Source organism: Sapajus apella, unplaced genomic scaffold, assembly GCF_009761245.1.
Source record: "Sapajus apella isolate SASKATOON/1434 unplaced genomic scaffold, GSC_monkey_1.0 scaffold21, whole genome shotgun sequence".
Lineage (NCBI taxonomy): Eukaryota > Metazoa > Chordata > Mammalia > Primates > Cebidae > Sapajus > Sapajus apella.
The window spans coordinates 14,701,336-14,725,991 of record NW_022436961.1 but is presented as its reverse complement, the minus strand read 5'-3'; the positions used below and the strand labels follow the sequence as shown (position 1 = coordinate 14,725,991).

Sequence of the window (24,656 nt, the reverse complement as noted above, 5' to 3'; positions counted from 1 at the left end):
TGTTGTTGTTGCGATGGAGTCTAGCTCCGTTGCACAGGCTGGAGTTCAGTGGTGCGATCTCAGCTCACTGCAACCTCCGTCTCCCAGATCCAAGCAATTCTCCTGCCGTAGCCTCCCAAGTATCTGAGATTATAGGCGCCTGCCACCATGCCTGGCTAATTTTTTTGTGTTTTTGGTAGAGGCAGGGTTTCACTATGTTGTCCAGGCTGGTTTTGAACCCCTGACCTCAAGTGATCTGCCCACATCAGCCTCCCAAATTGTTAGAATTATTGGTTTGAGCCACCACACCCAGCATTCTTTAAGTCTTTGTAGGTCTGTGTATATGCATTAAAATGCTGTTGTTGAGGTAAAAGGAATGATGAAATATACCTCTTTACTGTAAAATCTGTTTGCTTTTTTCCTCCCCACCCCCTTACAAATACTCAATTGTGGGTTGAATTTAAGATAAGCTTACATAGATTCATTTTGTTTTGAAATTAGGCAATTTCTGCCCTTGGTCTTCATGCTTGTTAAACAAGAAAAAGCTTGCTTACACATGAAGAATGTTGAAACTGCAGTGAAATGTTACTGATTTCAAGTGAATGACAGGACACTTTGTAGAAATCCATAACTTTTCTAGGGACAGGGCATTAAGTCTCATCTCTGGCATACAGTCAGATTGTACCTATAAAGCTCTTAGAGTCAAAGTCTCTGGCTGAGCAGAGATTCAGAGAAAGGATCCCTTACCTAATCATACTCTGGTGTTGAAAGGGAGGAAAAATACTTAATTTTCTCCTATAGTTTTTCCAGATTGCAGCCAGTTAGACTTGAGACTTAAAAATACCTTTCCTCACTATCAAGCCCAAGCAAAAGGTGAACATTTTAAGGTTTTCTGTTGTAACATAATTATTTCCAAAGACATACTTGGTTACCTTTGAAATGCAAGATTCTTGTCACTTGAAGTCAAACATTTTCTCCAGCTTCTTATAGGGACTCGTTCAGCTGGTTCATGTGATGAAAGATGTCTATAAGGAGGCTACATTTTGCAGCCTTTCTTCAAACTGCTCAGCAAATCTGGCCTATTTGTTTTCCTACTGTTCACCTTTTAACTCAGATACCTTGTTGAGAACTTTTTCTTGCTAAGCTAGAGGAAGCAAGAATTTGTTTTTTTTCCCCAGGTTTTCACATTGCTTTTAAAAGCATGATGAAGTGACTAGGACTTTAAATAAAGTTAATAATACTTTTTTTGGCACTATCTAGGACTTTTCATTTTATCTCTTTTTTGTGTGTGGTAAAATATACATAATACAGGTTGAGTATCCCTAATTGGAAACTATTGGGACCAGAAATGTTTCAGATTTTGGGGTTTTTCAGATTATGGAATATTTTCATATACATAATGAGGTATCTTAGAGATGGGACCCAATTCTAAACACGAAATTCATTTTTATTTCATATATACCTCATACACATAGCCTGAAGGTAAGTTTCATACAGTTTTGTGGATGAAACAGTTTATGTACATTGAACCATTAGAAAGCAAAATTGTCTATCAGTGGCTGTCTCAGCCACTGATATGGTCAATCTGGTTTCTTGGCGTCATCATTCCTAATGCTACCAGTAAGCAGTCACTTTCCTAATCACACATAAATTAACTATGTGTCATGCACCTGTGTTTTGACCGTGACCCATCACATAAGCTGTAGAATCTTCCACTTGTGACATTTTGTTGGTGCTCAGAAAGTTTCAGATTTCGGGACATTTCAGATTTTGGGTTTTGGGGATTAGGGATGTTCACCCTGTATAACACTTGCTCACTTAAAAATGCTCTAAATCATTTTTAAGTGCACAACAGTTCAGTGGCATTAAGTGCATTCACATTGTTGCACAGCCATCACCACATTCTTCTCCAGAACTCTTACATTCTGAAACTGAAACTCTGTGCCTATTGAACTTCCCCTCCTGCCAACCCTTGGCAATCATCATTCTTCTTTCTGTCTCTGAGTTATCTGTATACCTCTTATAAGTGGAAGCATACAGTATTTGACTTTTTGTGACTGACATATTTCACTGAGCATAATATCTTCAGAGTTCATCCATGTTGCATCATGTGCCAGAATTCCATCTTTCTGAGGTGGAATAATAATTCATTGTATGTATTATGGGGTAAGTATACCTAAACCAAAAATTCAATATCTGAAATGCTCCAAAATCTGAAAATTTTTGAACACTGACATTGTGCTCAAAGGAAATGCTCACTGGAGCATTTCAGGTTTTGGATTTTTGGATTTTCAGATTAGCGATGCAAAACTGGTGTAATACAAATATTTAATATTTCAAAATCCAAAAAAAATTCAAATTCAAAGCACTTCTTGTCCCAAGCAAATCAGACAAGGAATATTTAACCTGTACCATGTTTTTTTGTTTGTTTGTTTTGAGACACAGTTTCGCTCTTGTTACCCAGACTGGAGTGCAATGGTGCGATCTTGGCTCACCGCAACCTCTGCCCTCCTGGGTTCCAGCAATTCTCCTACCTCAGCCTCCCAAGTAGCTGGGGCTACAGGCCGCGCCACCACGCCCAGCTACTTTGTATTTTTAGTAGAGATAGGGTTTCACCATGTTGACCAGGATGGTCTTGATTTCTTGACCTAGTGTTCCACTGCCTTGGCCTCTCGATGTACCATGTTTTTTTTTTTTTTTTTTTTATCCATTGATCCTTTGATGGACACTTAAGTTACTTCCATATTTTGTATTTTGGCAATTACTATGAATAGTGCTATTACAAACATGGGTATACAAATACTATACTTTTGACTATATAACCAGAATAGGAATTGCTGGATCATATTCTAATTCTTTGTTTAATTTTTTTTTTGAGGAATCTCCACATTGTTTCCCACAGTGGCTATACCATTTTACATTCCCACCAGCAATGTACAAGATTCCACAGTCTTCACATTTCTATCAATGCTTGTTATTTTCTGGTGTGTGTGTATGCGTGTGTGTGTGTGTGTTTATGAACATTCTAATGGCTATGAAATGGTGTCTCATTGTGGTTTTGTTTTTCCCTGATGATTAGTGATGTTGAACACCTTTTCATGTGATTATTAGCCATTGGCATATCATGTTTGAAGAAATGTTTATTCAGATTCTTTGCTCATTTACTGATTGAGGTACCTTGATGTTTTGAGTTGTAGGAGTTCTTTATTCTGGATATTAATTCCTTATCAGATATATGCTTGCATTGTATCTTCTGTTCCACAGGTTGCCATTTCACTCTGCTGATAATGTTAGTAATAAGGTTTTTAATGTTGATAAAGTCTATTTTTTCTTTTGTTGCCTGTGTTTTGGTGACATCCAAGAAATTATTGTCCAATCCATTGTCATAAAGCTTTTTCCATATGTTTACTTCTAAGAGTTTTATAATTTTATGTCTTACGTTTAGGTCTTCAATTTTGAGTTAATTTTGGTATATGGTATAAGATAAGGGTCCAACTTCATTCTTTTGCACATGGATATTCAGTTTTCCCAGCACCATTTGTTGAAAAGGCTGCTGTTTTCCCCGTTGATTCACTATATTTGTGAAGGTTTATTTCTAGACTCTATTCTGTTTCATTAGTTTATATGTCTATCTTTATAGTAATACCACTCTCTGAATTACTATAGCTTTGTAATACATTTTTGAAATCAAGATGTGTGAGATCTCTGACTTTGTTGTTTTCTTCAAGGTTCTTTTGTTATTTGGGGTCTCCTGAAGATTTTCTATGAATTTTAGGATGGAATTTGCTATTTCTGAAAAAAATTGTGTTTTTTTGCTATGTACACGTTGCACTGAATCTGTAGATTGCTTTGAATAGTATTGATATCTTAATACGAAGTCTTCTAGTCCATGAACATTGGATGTCTTTCCATTTTTTCATCCCTCCTTTGGTTTTTCAGCAACATTTTGAAGTTTTCAGCATACAAGTCTTTCAGCTCCTTGGTTAAGTTTATTCCTAAGTATTTTATTTTATTGATGCTATTTCCATTTTGGATTGTTCATTTTGTATAGAAACACAGTCGATTTTTTTGTGTGTTGTTTTGTATCGTGCAACTTTGCTGTATTGGTTTATTAGTTTTAATAACTTTTTGGTGGAATCTTTAGGGTTTTCTACATGTAAGATCATGTCACCTGCAAACAGAGGTAATGTTACTTCTTTTCTTTTGGATGCTTTTTTATTTTTCTTGCCTAATTGTTTTGGTTAGATATTCCAATACTATGTTGAAGAGAGGCGGTGAATGTGGGCACCTTGTCTCATTTCTGATCTCATATGAAAAGCTTTTAGTCTTTTACCCTTGAGTATGATATTAGTTGTGGGTTTTTCATATGTGGCCTTTATTATGTTGATGTATTTTTCCTGTATTAGTTTGTTGAATGTTTTTATCATGAAATTACATTGAATTTTATTAAATACCTTTTTTGGTATCAATTGAGATGGTCATGTGAGTTTTCTCCTTCCTTCTTTTAATGGATTTGTTAACCTTGGTTTTTAAATGTTGAGCCATCCTTGCATTTCAGGATAAAATCCTACTTGGTCATGGCATATAATTCTTTTAATATGGTGTTGATTTAAGTTTGCTTACATTTTGTCACAGATTATTGCAGCATGATATTCATAGGGGATATTGATCTGTAATTTTCTTTTGTCATGAGATGTTTGTCAGGCTTTTGTATCAAAGTGATGCTGACCTTATGGAATGAGTTGAAAAGTATTTCTTCAATTATTTGTAGTACTTTGAGGAAGCTTGGTCCTAATTCTTTAAATATTTGCTAGCATTGAGCAGTGAAGCTATCTGGTTCAGAGCTTTTCTTTGTTAGAGGTTGTCAGTTACTGATTCAGTCTCCTTCTTAGGTGAAGGTCTATTCAGATTTTCTGTTTCTTTATAATTCAGTTCCTGGTAAATTGCGTATTTCCAGAAATTTGACCCTTCCACCTAAGTTATCCAGTGTGTTGGAAAAGTTATTTTTAGAAGTGCATTTTCCAAGTGATAATTAGTGGAAGGTACAAGATATATTGCAGTATTACAGCTTAAGATAATTATGGATGTTTACATCATTTGCTTGTGATTATCCCAGTAACCCTATGAGTAAATCGTAGAGTCATTAGTCCCATTTTACAGATGAAAAAGCTGAGGTCCAAGATGCGCAGGCAAAATAGTTGTACAAACTACAGAATTTAAAATGTAACAAATCTTGATAGAAATTTCATGAAGAAAATATAACAATAATAATAGTGTTTTTTTGAGATGGAATCTCTACTCAGGCTGGAGTACAGTGGCGTGGTCTTGGCTCACTGCAACCTCCGCCTCCCAGGTTCAAGTGATTCTTCTGCCTCAGCCTCCGGAGTAGCTGGGATTACAGGCGCATGCCACCGTACTCAGCTAATTTTTGCATTTTGAGTAGAGATGGGGTTTCACCATGTTGGCCAGGCTGATCTCGAACTTCTGACCTCAGGTGATCCACCTGCCTTGGCCTCCCCAAGTGCTGGGATTACAGACATGGGCTACCATGCCCAGCCAATAATTCTTTTTTTTTTTTTTTTTTTTTTAGTAGAGATGGGGTTTTGCCATGTGAGCTAGGATGAGTGTCAATCTCCTGACTTTGTGATCTGCCTGCCTCGGCCTCCCAAGGTGCTGGGATTACAGATGTGAGCCACCGCACCAAGCTGCCAATCATTCTCAAAAGTAGATGTGTATATTGGAATTTGGGGAGTGTGAGTTTTTTGTTTTTTTTTTTTTTTTTTTAATTATCAAGGAACAGGTTTTTAAATAATTTGAAAAATATCACATGACATCATCTTTCATTCTTGATCTTCATTATCTTTAGCCATCCAAAAAGACTAAATAATCTTTTATCCAAGAAATCAGTCAAGTAAAGTAGTACACTATAGAAGATTACCATATAAAGTAACTAATTTGGATAAAAAAGGTAGATCTTCAACTTACATGTCCCGAACAATACATTCCCTTTAATAAATGTTTTTCAAATCCCAAAACTGCAGATGTTTTAGATGTCTGAGGATTCTGTCTATATTTTTAGCTAAAACTCTAAGATCACATTTTGAAGCTCTGAAAATTTCAGGCTTGTTTTTATTTATTTTTTGTGGAGATGGAATTTTACTCTGTTGTCCAGGCTGGAGTGTGGTGGAGTGATCTCAGCTCACTGCAGCCTCTGCCTCCCAGGTTCAGGCAGTTCTCCTGTCTCAGACTCCCAAGTAGATGGGATTACAGACATGCACCACCACGCCTGGCTAATTTTTCTGTATTTTAAGTAGAGATGGATTTCACCATATTGGCCAGGCTGGTCTCAGACTCCTGACCTCAAGTGATCTGCCCGCCTCAACCTCTCAAAGTGCTGAGATTTACAGGGCCTTCTTGCCTGGCCTGAGTTTTTTTATTTGCCTTATTTGACCAGGGGTATTGCCCTTTGCCTAGCTTTATTTAGCTATTAGTATTAATTTTTAGCTTCTTATTTTTCAGTTTACCTGTGGCTTATGTATTACAGTTTAGAACACCAAAGAAATATTTACTAAGCTGTTTATTTTTCAGGTTCCTAGAAGCCAAACCAAACTGGCAATAATGCTTGAAAAATTAGGAATGGATTATGATGGGCGGCCTCACTGTGGTCTTGATGACTCTAAGAACATCGCCCGAATAGCAGTTCGAATGCTTCAGGATGGATGTGAACTCCGAATCAATGAGAAAATACATGCAGGGCAGCTAATGAGTGTGTCCTCCTCCTCACCAATAGAGGGCACTCCACCTCCACAAATGCCGCATTTTAGAAAGTAACAACAGTTTTGTCCGTGGGTCATTCCAATTGAAGTTGCTATGAAGAGGCAGCAGATGAATACTCATTGAATTAGTCCTGTAGTGCAAACTTTAAGCACCTTAAAACATTTAAAATCTTATTACAGGCGATAGAGATATATGTATGTGAACATGTTTTGTGGGAGGGCATACTGAATTCTTTGTCACCAGCACTTTTGATATGAGCAGTATTTGTTACCCAGTAACAGTTCCTGCTTAGAACTGAATTTTATAATTTAAGGTATTCAAGATGTATTCTCTTTGGTTTTAAAATACAAAATCTTATTGGCCGTTCTTTTGAATGTCATCTTACTGGTGTTAAAATATGGAATATATTTCTTTATTACCATCACTAGATGAAATCATAAAATGCAGAAATGATTGGAAGGTAGGTCTTATCTAGCCTTTGGATTTCAAAAATATCATAGTCCTTTTAATTTTCAAAGTTTATATGAAAAGCTCACCATGTATGCCATGAATTTCCTAAGATACTTGGCATACGTATCTGCCTGTGTTTCTTTTCAACTCATAATTGGAAGAATCGTGATAGATTATAGGGTCTGGTTAAAAATTCAATTACTAAAGAAATTGATGAAAATTCAGAAGAAAACACTAAAAGGAATATCATAAAGGCTGTAGCTCAAACTTCATAATGCATAAATAAATCACTGGGGTCTTTTTCAATTTGGTTGTTTGGTTCTCCATCCTTTTTTGACTTATATATGCCTTAATTCTTAAATCTGAGGGACCATGTTTTGAAATAGACTGAAAATTAAGGGTCACCACCTAATTTTGCATTTGTATTCAGTATTGTAAATGAGATTAATAAAATATACTTTCTACCATATATTATGGTTTTTTTATTACAAAACTTCATTGGCCACCAATGGAGTTAATACTTGTTTTTCTGATTTTACATAATGGCTGCTAAATATTGAGTAGTTCTTAACTAATTCTAGAAACTAAAATGTGCATTTTGAGTTAATAAGGTAAAACTCTTTATCTAAAGGCTAAACCCATGTATTGTCAGAATTGAATTTTTCTCCCTGTAGCTTTCAAGGGAACAATTTCATTGAATTGCTTCTTGCCTTTTACCTTTTAATAAAAATTGTGATGCTACTTTGTTTTAAAGATGTATCTATTATAACCAAATGAATTTTCTCAAAGGTTTCCAAACCTGATATATAGGTGAAAAGCAGGAAAGAGGGATGTATGCTGAGATGTTTGTGAATCCCAGATAGCACTGTATGATAAACTGTAAAGTGTTACTACAAGTCTTAAAGAATTTCCTACAAATCCTTTACTGTGCCAGGGCAAAGGACAAAGGAGTGGAAAATAGCAAATCACAGATGGCTGGAGATCTAGACACATTCTTTAGGTGATTTTTTTTCTGTATAACCACCCTACTGTGGGATTCAAATCCATGCTCTAGCAGAACTATAATTGCCTCTCATGTACTTCCAGAGTTGCACATGAATAGCTGAAACTGCAATTGGAAAATCTGAAGATGGCAAGGAAATTACTACATTGGCATTTTTTTTTTAGGTCTATCTGCTGATTTTTTTGCCTGTTTTTGTTTTTGCCAAATACCAACAAGTTCATGTACTTCTTTAAGACCTTCAACATTATAAGCTCTCAGTACCTTATTGTTGTTGTTGTTGTTTGACACAGTTTTTGCTCATCTGTCAAACTGGAGTGCTGTAGTGCGATCTTGGCTCACTGCAACCTCTGCCTCCTGGGCTCAGGCGATCCTCTTGCCTCAGCCTCCTGAGTAGCTGGAATTATAGGCGCAAGCCAGCAAATTTTTGTATTTTTAATAGAGATGGGATTTCACTACGTTGGCCAGGCTGATCTCAAACTCCTGACCTCAAGTGATTTGCTTGTTTCTACCTCCCAAAGTGCTTAGGTTACAGACATGAGCCACTGTGCCTGGCCTTGGTACCCTTTTGGCTCAACCATAGATTTTACTGTCTTAACCCATTTTAATTACTCTTTTGAGTCTCTGTCCTCCCTTCCAATTTGATAAGGGATTTTGCTGATGAGATGATATTAAACATCAAGAGTACTACTTTTTACTCTGACTTTTTTGTGCTGTCTTTAATAGACAAATAGTATAATTTTTTTTTTACAAGGAAACACATGCGATGGATGTCTTTCTTGTTACTTCTTAATAGTTAATATTTACAAGGAATCCTTGTTTTCTTAATTATTAGCTATGTTAATTTTTATTCTATGCTTCACTTATTCTGACATTGACGTGTAGGTTTCTGCTGATTTTTTTCAAATCCACAATCTTTATAACAAACTGAAGTATATAATAGAGCACTATATTTTGTTTTTATTTGTTTATGTTCTTTTGGATCAAATGTTTTTTCATTTGCTCTGAAAAAATGTTTATGTGATTTGTCTTTTTTGCCTTGAGATAGATCTGTTTATCCTGCCTCCTAGGGACAAGTTTCTGCCTGGATTGAAACAGAAAAAAACCACAGGAGTCACAAGTATGTAACCTATTAAAAGAGAGAGGGTATCTCTGAAGACTAATTAAAATGGTAATTTTTTAAAAGATGGGAGAAGTTGACTTTTAGTATATCACCCCAAGTATTATCACCAAAATGGTAATGCAAAACAGAATAATTTGGAGACCAGGAGAAAAGCTGGTAGTAGGATTACTGGAGAGGGGAAGAAGCATATGTGATCAGGATAAATAATGCTTATTTGTCCTCAGCTGTAGGTAGAGGCGCCAAAGAAACTACCTGCCTCACAGATGAGCACGAACGGGTGTACTGTACTTTGAAGGAAGACTTGCCATTTCTAAGGTACCATGGAGATGTGTAAGAGAGCAAAACTGTCACTTCTGAATCTTTGATTCCAGCAGCAAAAATGTTTTGCACATAGTCGAATACAGTGTTGATAAATGGAGGACAGCATTAAATCTTTTTTCTATTAACAGTTTCCTCTTTCTTCTGCACCACCAACCTGTGTTTCAAGCCTCTCTGTCCCACAAAGCTTCCAAAGCCCACAAATTTGTTAATCTAGAGCAGGGATCAGCAGACCACCACCCATGTGCCAAATCTGGCCTGCTACCTATTTTTGTATGGCCTACTAAGTATGGTTTTTATATTTTTAATGGTTTTAAATATTTTGTATAATATAAAAATTACGTGAAATTAAACTTTAGTTTCTCTAAATAAAGTTTTGGAAAGAGCTACCATTCTCATTTGTTTTCATGTCATCTCTGACCACTTTTGTGCTACAATGGCAGAGTTGAATAGCTGCATCAGTGGTACCATTTGGCCAGCAAGGCCAAAACTACTACTGTCTGGCCCTTTATGGAGAAAGTTTGCCTACCCCTTACCTCCTTTATCTAATGCAATATATAAGTTCCATCAACAAACAAGAAATTGACTTGGTAACATGAGAACCTAGAGCTGAATGTTGAGGTACAGTAATGATACTTGCTCCAAACATTTATTGAGCACTGCTAAGGTACTTTACTCCATTGTTTATAAAGAATCCAGTGAGGGAGAGAGGCATTATTTCCAATGTACAGATGGGAAAATTGAGGTACAGAGTGGTTAACTTGCCCAAGTTTAAGTAGTGGTTGCTGCAGACTCTGGCTGTCTGACTTGAGCCACTGCCCTTTACACTTGTGCTATGCTGCCTCCCCTTGTGGACTTTGGCTTAGCCTGTTATTTCAGAAACAATTAGGTTGTCCTGGGTAGAATAAACATCTTCCTCCTCCAGTTTAAATTAGACATTTTCAATGCGATTATACTAAATGTTGCAAATCAGGAGCTAATTTGATGTTCATTCTTTGAATGAAGCATATAAAATACTGTTAACTTCTAATTTAACCAGCTCTAAGGTGTTTTGGAGATGGGGATAAGTGGAGAAGGAGAAGGATTTCTGCTTTAAAATTTCCTCCATGTTCTTGAGAGTTTATAATGACACAGAGGCTAAAGGGCTTAACCTTGACGGATTGAGAGGTGAAAGTAACTTTCTGGATTTCTTACCAAGTCTGGTATAAGGGGGTGATTCTTGAAGCTTTAAACTAGATCTGCTTTTCTACTTGCAAATGGGTGTTCACAAGATAAATTTCATTAGATTATTTTAGGGTGAATACTTCTCAATCATTGAGGAGCCACAAGGCCTGCCTCATTTTATTGCACTTCTCTGTATTGTGCTTTGCAGATACTAATTTTGTTTTCTTTCTTTTTTTTTTTTTTTTTTAACAGATGGAAGGTTTGTGTTAGTCCTGCATGGAGAAAGTCATTTTCCCAACATCATGTACTCACTTTGTGTCTCTCACATTTTGGTAATTCTCCCTATATTTCAAACTTTTTGATTATTATTATCTTTCTTATGGTGACTTATAATCGGTGACCTTTGATGTTACTATCATGATTGTTTTGGGGCACCACAAAGCACACCCATGTGAGACAGTGAACATAATTGATAAATGTCTGTGTTTTCCCCATCTCTGCCTCTCAATGCCTTCCTATTCCCTGAGGCACAATATTGAAATTAGGCCAGTAATAAGCCTACAGTGGCCTCTGCGTGTTCAAGTGACAGGAAGAGTCACATGTCTTTAACTTTAAATAAAAGACTAGAAATTATTAAGCATAGTGAGGAAGGCATGCCAAAAGCTAAGACGGGCTGAAAGCTATGCCTCTTGATCCAAATTAGTTAGCTAAGTTGTAAATCCAAAAGAAAAGTTACTGAAGGAAATTAAAAGTGCTACTCCAGTGAGCACACAAGTGATAAGAAAGCAAAACAGCCTTATTACTGATACGGAGAAAGTTTTAGTGGCTTGGATAAAAAATCAAACCACCACATTTGCTTAAGCCAAAGCCTAATCTAGAGCAAGACTGTAACTGTCTCATATTCTGTGAAGATTGAGGGAGGTGAGAAAGCTACAGAGGAAAAGTTGAAAGCCAGCAGAGATTGGTTCATGAAATTTAAGGGAAGAAGCTGTCTCCATAAAATAAAAGTGCAAGGTGATGCAGCAAGTGCTGATGTAGAAGTTGTAGTAAGTTATCTGGAAGATCTAGCTAAGGTAATTAATGAAGGTGGCCACACCAGACAACAGGTTTTCAATGTACATGAAATAGCCTTCTATTAGAAGAAGATAACATCTAGGACTTTCTTAGACAGAAGTCAATGCTTGGCTTCAAAGCGTCAAAGGCAGGCCGATTATTGTTAGGGGCTAATGCGGCTGGTGACTTCGAGATGAAGCCGGTGATCATTAACCATTCTAAAAATCCTAGGGCCCTTTTGCTGAATCTATCCTATCTATGCTCTGAAAAGGGAACAGCAAAGCCTGAATGACAGTACATCTGTTTACAACATCATTTACTGAATATTTGAAGCCTGCTGTTGGGACTTAATGCTCAGAAAAAGAAAATCTTTTCAAAATACGAATACTCATTGACAATGCATCTGGTCACCTAGGAGCTCTGATGGAGTTGTATAAGGAGAGTAATGTTGGTTTTAATGCCTGCACATCCAATACTTATTCTGCAACCCATGATTAAGGAGTAGTTCTTGCTTTCAAATCTTATTCAATAAATAACATTTCATAAGGCTGTAGTGATTCCTAGAGGTAGTGATTCCTCTGATGGATCTCGGCAAAGTCAGTTGAAAACTTTCTGGAAAGGATTCACCATTCCGAATGCCATTGCAAGCATTTGTGATTCATGAGAGAAGGTAAAAAGATCAACATTTACAGAAATTTGCAAGAAGTTGATTTTAGTCCTCATGGATGACTTTTAGGGGCCCAAGACTTAAGTGGAGGAAGTCACTGCTGATGTGGTGGAAAGAGCAAGAGAACTAGAAGTGAAGATGTGACTGAATTGCTGCAACTTCATGATAAAACTTGATGGAGGAGGAATTGCTTCTTATAAAAGCAAAGAAAGTAATTTCTTGAGAGGGAAACTATTCCTGTTGAAGATGCTGTGAACATTCTTGAAATGACAGCAAAGGATTTAGAATATTAGATAAGCTTAATTGATAAACCAGTGGCAGGGGTTGAGAGGACTGAGACTAACTTTGAAAGAAGTTCTACCGTGGATAGAATGCTGCCAAACGGCATGATAAAGAGAAATCTTTTGTGAAAGCAAGTATCGGTTGTTGGAGCAAACTTCATTGTTGCCTCATTTTGAGAAACTGCCACAGCCACTCCAGTCTTCATCAACTACCACCCAGATCACTCAGCAGCCCTCAACATTGAGGCAAGATCTTATATCAGTAAAAAGATTATGACTTGCTGAGCACTCGTGATTGTTGGCTTTTTTTAGAAATTTAATTTTTAAAGTATATATTTTTAGACATAATGCTTTTGCACACTTCATAGACTATTGTTTAAACATAACTTTTATATGCACCGGGGAGCCAAAACATTTGTGTGAGTTGGTTTATTGTGATACTCCCTTTATTGCAGTGGTCTGGAACTGAACCTGCAGTATCTCTGAGGCATGCCTGTATATAATGTGATCACGAACAAGTTTAGAATACAAGTCCTTTTTTTTCCTATTTAATAGAGCAAAAGGACAAAACAGGAGAAAGCTTATGATTTTCTGCTTGCTAGTGCAGTGTGACACACCATCACTAGTGATGCCAGATTAATGGAAGGCAGAGGTTGAGCCTTCCCCTTCAAGTGTCCATTCTTGCTTGCCCACTCTGCACGTTTGAACATAGACCTGTTTTCCCACTGGATTTATTTTTCTCAGTGGGACCATGATTATCACAGTCACATGTGTTTGAAACCATGAAACTCATGGTCCCTCCTTCCCCCTTTTAGCAATATCCTTTATTTTCCAGTTACTTTATCCTCACCCCAGCCTCTGCTCCCATCATAGCTACGCAGACTATTGCTAAAATTTAACCAACTTCTCTCTTGCTGTCTCTTAAAAAACCTTCCTAAAATGTTGTTTTGCACACTGATCTCAGAAACTCACATTTCTCATGGGATAAAACTCAGCTCTCTGTTGGCATGTAAGACCCATTACAGTCTGATTTCTATCTTCCAATTTTTATAGTAGCCATCTGCTCTGGGGTAATAGTTAACTTTCCTCACTGTCATTACTCGCATTGCGTCACATATGCACTGTCTTACTTCTGACCCCAGGAAGTTAGCCCATCAGTCTTACTCCCTTGATTCTGTTTTGTTAAAGACCTGCTGTGATTTCAGCCTTTTCCTTCCAAGATGACCCGGACCTTTGGCAACAACTCCCTCTATTGGTTCATTGCACTTTTGTTATACTTACTGGGCCCTTCATTTGTGCTGCAGAGATTGACATTTACTGTGTTGTTTTTCTGTTTCCCCAACAAGAGTAAATTATTCAGGCACAGGTTCTTACTTGTATCCCAAGAACCTAAGACACAATGGATGCTTAGTTAAAAATAATTAGTGATGGTAAAATATGTCCTCTAAGGTTAGTTCCTGTTCTGAAATTGCAAAAGATAGCTTAAGTTCTGACTGCTGTGATGAGTGAGTTGCTGCTTTGGAAGAGTTACAGGTATGAGCCATTTCCTTTTCTGTGACTGTGCACCATAAATAAATCTTTAGAGGCTCTGCCTCAAGAGTAGAAATGTTTAATCCCTGTCTATGCTTGACTTTCCCTCTAGGTGCCAGGAAAAGCAAACAGATGTTAAGCTGGTCTTCCTGGTAGTTCAGTCTGTATGTTGCGGATTAAAAAAAAAAAAATCTGCTGTAAGTATCTTTGGCCTTGAAAAAGGTCATTGCTTGCCTTTCCTCTGTGTTGAGCAGTGATTTTTCAAACTCTTTTGCACAAACTCCCTAATACTTAAAAAAAAAATTGTTTGAAAAGGAAACTGAATCTATTTGCACATTTAAAGCTGTTCCTAAGTTTAAATATTGGCAAAAGATACAATATCCAGCATAGTATAAATACTGGTATTTTAAAACAAAACATACTTCATTATATAATTGGCATAGTCTACATACCATAGAAATTTATACCATTATCTATATGGAAAATACATGAAGGTTTTTAAAATTCCTTTTTCTCCTTGAACTTGTATTTTTGTTGCAATTCTCCGACAAAATTTTATTCTAATGTAATACAGTAGTCCCCTGTTATCCTTGGTTTCAGTTATCCAAAGTGCAGTAACAATAATGTATTTTGAGAGAGAGATCACATTCATAGTTTTATTGCAGTGTATTGTTATAACTTCTATTTTTATTAGTTTTTGCTGTTAATCTCTTACTGTTCCTGATTTATAAACTTTATCATAGATAAGTATAGGAAAAAACATCAGGTTTGGTATTACCTGTGGTTTCTGGCATCCTGGGGGTCTTGGAAAGTATTCCCTGTGGATAAGGGTGTGCTACTGTACAGCAAAACTGCACCACAGTGCCCAGGTAGGACCCCAAAAAATTGAGTTGTGAAAATGTGGTGTCATATTATTGGAAGAAAATGAAACAAATATTTTAGTTTGTACTGTTGTACAAAGATACAGAAGTAAAGATAGTGAAACTTACTGTTTCACCATCACTAACTGACCGTTCACTAAACTTAGAAAGTCCTCGTGGTGACATGGCAGTCACTCTGGCTGCCACCATTACCACCTGCCATCCTCAGAGTAGCTTACAGCTTTCAGCTCCTGTGTTTGAGCACAGGCTCTGGGCTGGAGTATGGGAACCAATTTCACTACACCCAGTTTCATCTTGTAGCTTGTTGTCATCAGGTTTTACTCTATATTTTTATGCCTGAAAGTCATTGATCATATTATCATACATCTTTGCAACAAATGTATATACATTTAAAATAATAAATGGCTGAGCGTAGTGGCACACAACTGTAATGCTAGGACTTTGGGAGGCTGAGGTGGGTGGATCGCTTGAGCTCAGAAGTTCAAGACCAGCTTGGGCAACATGGTGAAACCCTGTCTCTATAAAAAATAGAAAAAACCAGACCAGGTGTGGTGGCACAAGCCTGTAGTCCTAGCTACTTGGGGGGCTGAGGTAGGAGGATTGCTTGAGCCCAGGAGGTGGCGGCTACACTGAGCAGTGATCTGTTTATTTATTGTGACCCTAAGGATGTGTTAAATTTCTTCTATATTTAGTCATTTGCATAATGGATGAAGATATATTAACCTTTTTTGAGATTAGATGAAATGTAAAATTTTTGGAAATTCTTTAATGAGATAGTGTTTTTACAATTAGTTTATATATCTGGATTAATATGACACTGCTAGAATGAAAGAGAGTCCAGCATCAATTCTTTCTTTCTTTTGTTTTTCATTTCTGTTTAAATACTGAAAGCCCCTACACAGAGAGGAATGGAAGTTGCTTTATCTAAAAGCCTTTTACTCAGTTTTTATTTCCGTGACAAAAATCGCGTTGTGATGTGTCATCCGTGATGATAAATCATTCTTCAGCTGACAGCATGATTAGTATCTTGTTTATTTTTGTTGAAAACAGAATTTTGAAAGCTGCCTAACTTTTAGAAGTGTTTTTTTTACTTAGAATTACTCATTTTCATATTTGGGGATGTAAACCTAAAGGGCTCTACCAAGACTATAAAATGATTATTAATTGTTTACCTGTTACCCTTTAACTTAGAAAACCTTTATTTAATTCAGTATATTCATAAAGGGTTGGGAAAATCCAACTGTTGCTTTCAAAACAACTTTTTGGATATAATAATCTTGGTACAGTTAGTGCTTTAAATATGTTTTTGTTGTATGTTTCGTCAAAGCCTTGGAACACAGATTTAATCATTCAATTCATGATACATGTCCATCATATAATGAAATCAAGGAAAATATCCCATTTCATTAATCAAATTGGACTGACTTTTTCAGACAAATCCTGGCTTGAAAATTCAAGTTGTGTTAGTGTATTTTAAACTTAAAAAATCATTAAAAACCATTACAGAACACCTTTTGTAAATGATTAGTGATAAGTCAAGATTTAAAATTTCCCTTATTTGTAATTAGTCACAGTCATCTGTGGGAAGAACAAGTTATTTAGGAAGCAAATAGGTTGATAAAAGGCCAGATATTCTTTCAATAAAGGTGTGTATGTATATTGAACTAAGGTGTTTGGCTTTTGGTAGATTTGGGAATCAAAAATTACTAGTATCACATTTTTCATATGGAATGTTATCCTACTAAAAACTAACTGGCAGCTAGCTATAACCTAATTTATTTTCTGTTAATAGGTAGTAAATATTTCTCATTTCATATGATACAGTAAATTGACATTTGACTCTATTTGGAGTAAATATTTCATAATATGATTGTGGTCAGTTTTTAAATTTTTTGTAATCAGTTTTGTCTATAGGCATGATGAATTTATTCAGTGCATTATGAAAATTCTGATAGTTCTGAAAATTATTCCAAGTACAATTAAAATATTCAGCGTTACTAAACTTTTTTTGTTTTGACTATCCAAGAGTATTATTCCTTCCAGTCAATGATTGTTCTGTGGATGAGTTTTTAAATAGTTGAAAAAGTGACTTGCAAGAAAAGCTGTTTGTAGCATTCAGTATTTCTTACCAATGGCTTGCTGCTTTTTGCTGGTGGAACCTCCACCAAGAGTGATTTATTTCTTGGCAGGAATCTTGGAGAGGGAAATGGCCAATTTGTTCAATAAAAATCATTACTTTCACTTTACCACATATTCACATTTTGAATATCCTAACAAGTCGCCATATATCCCCATTCCTAAATCACTCTTTACAGAAGTTTAGAACCGGGAAAGTCACAAAGCCCTAAGTCCTTAAGCTGACTTGAGGAAACTGTCTGGGTAGGAAGCTTCTGCTTTGTCCTCTGTATTCACTATCGCCGTGGGGCAGCACGGCCAAGTGAGCTGGGAAAGTGAGTGGTGTCTTTGTTTTGTAGAATGGAAGAAATAGTGTGGATGCCATGGTTTTGCTTTTGTTAGAGGAAACTGTATGAAAGCTCAGAATTACCTTAAATTCCAAATTAATTAGGCCATCCTGTGAAATTACCTTTGCTGAGGGAGCCTTTAGAAAGTTTCGGGGTACCCCTAGGGTTAGACATATCCCATATAAAGACCTTTAGTCCAAAGTGTTGAAAATTTGCTTTCATCAGTAATATTATAATGTGTGTGTGTGTGTGTGTGTGTGTGTGTGTGTGTGTGTATGTGTGTGCACATTTGATAAGGTTCTTACTTATACTTAGGACTTCCTTAGTGAGCCCTGAGGAAATGAGCTTAGTCTCTTGTAGTGGAGAGAGGAACACAAACCTGCCCCTGCCTCATTAATGTCAAGAAGCCTCTCCATCAGCCCACCAGCACTGAGCCTTTTGAGTTTCCTTTGATAATGTCAGTAACACCTGGGTTGGCATTGTTCTCACCTCAGTCTAGTGACTCAGTCCTGGGCCATGCTGAAATTGCATGCATACTAAGTATAGTGTAATGAGACAGTTTTCAGTGCAGACAGCTGAACCCCCAATCACTTGCTCTGCTGAGTGTTTTGACGATTACATGGCACTTCTGCTAGCTTGCCTAAAATTCCTAAAGAGTACAGTGAGGATGCAATGAGTATGACTTTCGTTCATTCTGTATGTCTGTTGAGAAAAATGTGGGAATTCCAAGCAACAACTTAGTGATGATTCAGGAAAGACAGGTAAAATAGAAAGAAACCTTAAGTTGTAAAATTTATGTTAAATCCTACATTCTGTACTATAGGCAACTTCCTTGTATTCTCCCATTTAGTGATTTGGTAGGAGAGTAGGAGGGGAAACTTAAAAATTAGGTGTATTGCAGAATACCTGTTCTTTTCATCAGCACGTGGAACATTCTCCGGGGTTGACCATATGTTAGGACAAAAAACAAGTCCCTAGAACTTTTTAAAGATTGAAATTATATCAAGCATCTTATCTAACCACAATGGAATTAAACTAGACATCAATAACAAGGAACATTAGAAACTAAACAAATACGTGGAAATTAAACAACATGCTCCTGAATGATCAACGGGGGAAAGAAGAAATTAAGAATGAGATTTAAAACTTCCTTGAAACAAATGAAACAGAAACACAATGTACCAAAACCTATGAGACACAGCAAAAACAGTATTGAGAGGCAAGTTTATAGCAATACTTGGTGACGTCCAAAAACTAGAGAGATTTAAATGATGGAGTTTCATTATTGTTGCTCAGGCTGTAGTGTAATGGCATGATCTTGGCTCACTGGAACCTCCGCCTTTGGGTTCAGGCAATTCTCTTGCCTCAGCCTCTCGAGTAGCTGGGACTATGGGCATGCACCACCACGCCCGGCTAATTTTGTATTTTTAGTAGAGATGGGGTTTTGCCGTGTTGGCCAGGCTAGTCAAGAACTCCTGACCTTGGGTGATCCTCTCGCCCCAGCCTCCTGACTGCTGGGGTTACAGGCGTGAGCCACCGCGCCCAGCCAAGAGATTTTAAATAAACCATCTAAAGAGTACCTCAAAGAACTGGGAAAGCAAGAAAAAACCCACCAGGGGGAAATAGTTTACATATAGTAGAATAAGATAAGCATTAGGAATTTCTCAAGGCCAAGAGAAATCTCTGTACAGAGAAGAAAAGGAACTTGGGGGCTGCATTGCCAGAATGCCTCACCCAGTGTATGTTTTGTATACTGTGTCCTTGGTCCTCACTTTGCAATAATTTCTCCCTGTGGCAGACATGGTTTCATCTATCCCATCTCTGCAAAAGTTTCCTAAAATCTATTGGCCTGACCTCTCTTTTGCGTTCCAGTTTCCTGAGTAATTTCATAGGTGTCACCAGCGTTTTAAATTTTATACATTAAGAAACAAACGTGCTTATTTCCTCACCTGCTACCCTCTCTCCCGCCTCCAAAACACAGCCTATGCTTGTGTCACTCAAGTTAGGGAGCATGCTTCCATCATACGTTAATCTGCCAGTTCCCTGTTCTTTGGGGGTGATTACGAGGAGGCAGTGTCATTTGTCACATTGCAGGCATTCTGGGGCTTTATGCCCCTGGAGGAAGCTTGGATGCCACCAGCCTTTGTATCCAGAATGAAAGTTAGCTAGCAAAGCTGGAAGGAAGTGTTATGCTTTGAGGAGGTAATACGGATTGAGCATCCCTAGTCCAAGAATCAGAAACGACTCAAAATCTGAAGGTTTTTGAGTGTTGTCATGATTTCGGATTAGTGATGCTCAACGAATGAATATCAATATAATGCAAATATTCCAAGATCTGAAAAAATTCTAAATCTGAAACATTTCTTGTCCCTAGCATTTCAGAGAAGGGATGCTCAACCTGCACCTGCTTGAGTCAGCTTCCCTGCATGTTCCCACGCGTAGGACCGTATGTCCCCTGGCACATGCTCTGCAGTCTGCAAGACTCCGGAGAAGAAAGGTATGGCTGCCGCTCCCTGGCAGTTGACACTTCATCTCTGCCATTGGAATACATTGTATTTGATTCTACTCTTATGTCTAAGTGCATCCCTTTAGGTTTCTAGTCTTGGAACCATGCTTGACTGTGGAAGGGGTTCACACTCTGATTTATTTTTAAGGTGTTATTTTACTTCTTCATGTATAATTGATGCAAACCATTCCTGACATAGTGTAGAGCACTTGTGTCTTCCTGAAACTCCCACCTTTAAGACAAGTGATTAGTGTGTTTTTGCGTGGCTCAGCTATGTCGGTGATAGGGAGAAACCTGTGTATGGAGCACCCTTCCCCAACCACTCAATTTCAAGCCTAGCTTTTGTGACACTTTTGTGACTCAGTTGTGAATAATCAGAGTTGTGACTGGACTCCATCATTCTGTCTTACTTTGCACATTCTCAGACCCAAGCATGTAGGGGCCAGGCCTAGAACAAAGAGCCCAGAGGAAGCTGGGATTCTTTGGAGTTCAGGAATGTCTCTTATGGAAGATGGAGACAATCATGGAGAAATCTTTTCATCATTCATGACAGGCAAATGAGATGCAAATAGGTCTAGATTCACTTTTGGTAGTAACTTTTAAATAGATTGTTGTAGAAAATTATTCTGTATTTGGTATTTCATGAGAGGTTGGGCAATTTTGGAAGCTTTTTAAAAGTTAAGTCCAGTGACACACTATCCATAATTGTATTGTTTATTGGAGATTTTATTATTTTGTTATTTTTTATTTTTATTTTTGAGACAGAGTTTTGCTCTTGTTGCCCAGGTTAAAGTGCAGTGGCACTATCTCAGCTCACCACAGCCTCTGCCTCCCGGGTTCAAGCAATTCTCCTGCCAGCCTTCTGAGTAGCTGGGATTACAGGCATGTGCCACCATGCCCAGCTGATTTTGTATTTTTAGTAGAGGCAGGGTTTCTCTGTGTTGGTCAAGCTGATCTCGAACTCCCGACCTCAGGTGATCCACACACCTCGTTTTCCCAGAGTACTGGGATTACAGGTGTACGCCACTGCACCCGGCTGGAGATTTTATTTTTATTGGAGACGGGGTCTCACTATCTTGCCTAGTCAGAACTCGAACTCCTGGGCTCAAGCCATACTCCTACCTCAGCCTCCTGAGTAGCTGGGACTACAGGCTATAATTGTATTGTTTATACTCAACAAAGAAATAATTACTGAATAATTCTAATTCAGAAAATAAGGCATAAGCTGGGAAAGATAGTTAACAATACAAAGCAAGTTTCAAAAGAGGCCTACAATGTAGCATGATGTTTAAGGCTATAAGAGATTGGAGTTGGATCTGGATTTAAATCCTGGTTCTGAGACTTACTGATGGTGGGACCTCAGCAAGTTACTTAACCTTTATGAGCTCCCAATTTTCCTTGCAAAACTCTTTATAGCGCTGTTGTAGGAGTTAAATGGGATATCGTCTGAATCATGCCTAGTGAATTATGGGTGATTTGGTGAGGGTATCTTAGAGTAAGATAAAACATCTTCAAAATCCATCATGGTGCAGAAGGATGGCCTTGTTAGCGTGGCATGCTGGATGCAGGGCAACAAGTCTCGAGCTCCTTAAATTTTCTGTGATTAGGGAATAAGTGATCCCAGATCCTGGAATGGTGTTGAGATTGTTAAAAGAAGGAAGGCGACTTTGGTGTGGGAATAAGGCGGATGGGAGGAACAGAAGGGAAGCCAGGGGCCAGGTCAGAAGACACACCACTGCATCAGTTAAGTAGGAGAGTTCAGGCTGGCCCCCATACAAGTAGATCTAGTTACCAAATTGCCAACTACCCATCATCAAGTGGAGATCATGGAGAAATGATTACAATGCATGATGTAGCCAAAGTACACAGAGGACAGTATAGGAACAGAAGCAAAGCTTAGTGGACCAGTGGCTCAAAGAGGGCTCCTTCGAGTGGAAACACAAGCTAAGCCTTGAAGAACAAATCAATGATGTTAGAAAGAGAAGCAAGAGTTTACCAAGCAGCAGAAACAGCATGTTGAAGAAATAAGATCACAGGAACATAAAATACGACTGGATTCTCCAAGGTGGTCTTTTACCAGTGGAGTTCTAATTTTCCTCAATGAGAACATAGAGATTCCAAACCTGTCCTTGACTGTCACCCTGACCTGCCACACCTGCATGATCTTCTTGGCTAACACTGAGCCAGATTTCACATGGTGAGAACTGTTCTGAAATCTTGTCTAAGAGTTCTGACCATGAAGCTCTTCAAATAGTAATATTAGATTAAGCACTGAGCTGGCTTCTCAGATTTCCACTAGACCGGTTCTACGGCCAGTGCTCTGTAGGGTAGGGACTTCCCCAACCCACTCTCGTATACTTGCACTGAAATGAATTGTTCACTTCAGCCGTATAGGTCTAGCCTCCACAAATAGATAGCTTAACAGGCAGGTTCTCATTAGACTTCAGTAGAAACATTCATGGATACCAAAGACTTGTGTTTCAGTGGCTCTCAAGTCTACATTGACACTGGGCATGGTGGCTCATGCCTGTAATCTCAGCCACTAGGGAGGCCAAGGCAGGAGGATCACTTGAACCCAGGAATTTGAGATCAGCCTGAGTAACATAGCGAGATCCCTATTTGTATTAAAAGATAAATCTAATTTATCATCAGAATCTATAGATGAATTTTTTTGTTTTTGTTGTTTTTTTTGAGATGGAGTCTTGCTTTGTCACCCAGGCTGGAGTGCAGTGGTGTGATCTTGGCTTACTGTGACCTCCGCCTCCCAGGTTCAAGTGATTCTTCTGCCTCAGACTCCTGAGTAGCTGGGATTACAGGCAAGCACCACCATGCCCGGCTAGTATTTTTCTATTTTTAGTAGAGATGGGGTTTCACCATGTTGGTCAGGCTGGCCTCAAATTCCTGACCTCAACTGATCCACCTGCCTCAGCCTCCCAAAGTGCTGGGATTACAGGCATGAGCCACTGCACTTGGCCATATCTATAGATGAATTTTTAATACAGAGTCCCAGACCCCACTCAGAGATTCTAGGGGGTGGAGCTGGGCCTGTCTTAAAAAATTGATTAAAAAATTAAATTAAAAAAACAAATTCCCACAAGTAACTGATCCTCTGACAGATCTGGAAACGGGCTGCGGGGACGCCCACTGGGCCATCAGCCATCGCCATTGGCCCTTGCTGTTGGAGTCTGACCAATGAAGTTCTTTTTCCTGAGAATCGGTTCTGAGAGGTGCTAGTCCTTCTGAGCACATCTCTTGAGTGGCAGTGATGACTCTGCCCTTTCAGTGACAGGAACATTTCTCCCTGTAGCCTGGCAGTAAGAGCCAGTTAGCAGAGAGACGTGAGGAGCACATATGCGAGGCTGCCGAGAGGAGATGAGGCAGAGAGGTCCTGACGCCTCTCCAGTTCCTGAGGCCACAACTGCACATGGCCACACTCCTCTCTTTGCTTCCATAAGATGCTCCTTTATTTCTATAACAAATTCCCCTCTCTGGCTAAGGCCATCAAAAGTTGGTTTCTGTTACTTGCAATTAAAGAGCCCAGTGACTACGACTCTTACTAAAACAGCATCCCTAAAGAACAATGAAGGCACACCCTTTAAACGCTAGGTATGAAATGTCAACTTTCTCCCCAAACAACTCTGGACATGGGCTCTAGCTCAGGCAGGGGAAAAAAAACCACTTTCACTGTTGAGTCGTTTATGCAGCTATTAGCTTGGTACGAAAAACATCACCTTATGAAAAAAAGAAATTAAAGATGCTAGGAGATTGGAAGAAATGAAAGGAGGCAGTGGAAGCTCCACTCTCACAAGCAGGGCCTACATTGGCCTCCCCACGGGAAGAGGAAATGCAGTCAATTTTGTGGCACAGATGAGCTACAGGCAGGGCCAATTTCACTCATGCTGATCTCAGCCTGCACCTTCTGCCTCACCCTCCTAATCAGCCTGGGGCTGGCAGAGGCCTGTGAACTGGGCTGAGATTTTTGACCTGTTAGGTTTTAGCATACGGTGTAAACAATGAACACTGCCCAGGAAACGAATAAAGCACAGCTGTTCCCAAAAGGGAAAACAGGCAAGCTGTTCTTTCCCAGAAGGAGTACTCCTTGCCAAGCCAGCATGCCCCGAGGGTCTTCCTACACAGGGCACTTAAATACTCTCCTACTTAGGAAACATATTCCAGCCTCTAGCCACCACCCCACACCTAAAAACCAAACAGAGACATTTATCCAGTTGGGAGACTGGGAATTTATAGCAGTGCCTTTTGGGTGGGTCAGTGAGCTCAGCTAGTGGTGGCTTATTCCACTGATCAGCCTGTAGCCAGAAGGCCACTTAGGCCAAGCAGCCCTCCTCTGCTAACTCCTGTGGCCACAGCGTGGTCCCTGGGCCTAGCCAGCCACCTGGCTGGCAGATGCCTGTCATTAGGCAATAGGAAATCGGCTGCAGCAGTTCTGAAGCAGAAAATGTCACCT

The 24,656-nt window shown here is 38.6% G+C and overlaps 1 protein-coding gene across 3 annotated transcripts in view; it reads left to right on the top strand.

Moving 5' to 3' along the window:
- The window catches only part of ERI1 (exoribonuclease 1), an 80,675-nt gene that overhangs the window by 21,331 nt on the left and 34,688 nt on the right, over window positions 1-24,656 (top strand). The window contains exon 7 of one of the 3 annotated variants that reach the window (XM_032288315.1): window positions 6,568-7,744. The exons of 1 other annotated variant lie outside the window; for it this stretch is intronic. In XM_032288315.1, the coding sequence (XP_032144206.1) occupies window positions 6,568-6,810 (243 nt within the window). In that variant the 3' untranslated portion in view covers window positions 6,811-7,744. Of the gene's footprint in view, window positions 1-6,567; window positions 7,745-24,656 lie in introns of those variants that run through there. One more of the 3 variants, XM_032288316.1, reaches the window with a different exon arrangement.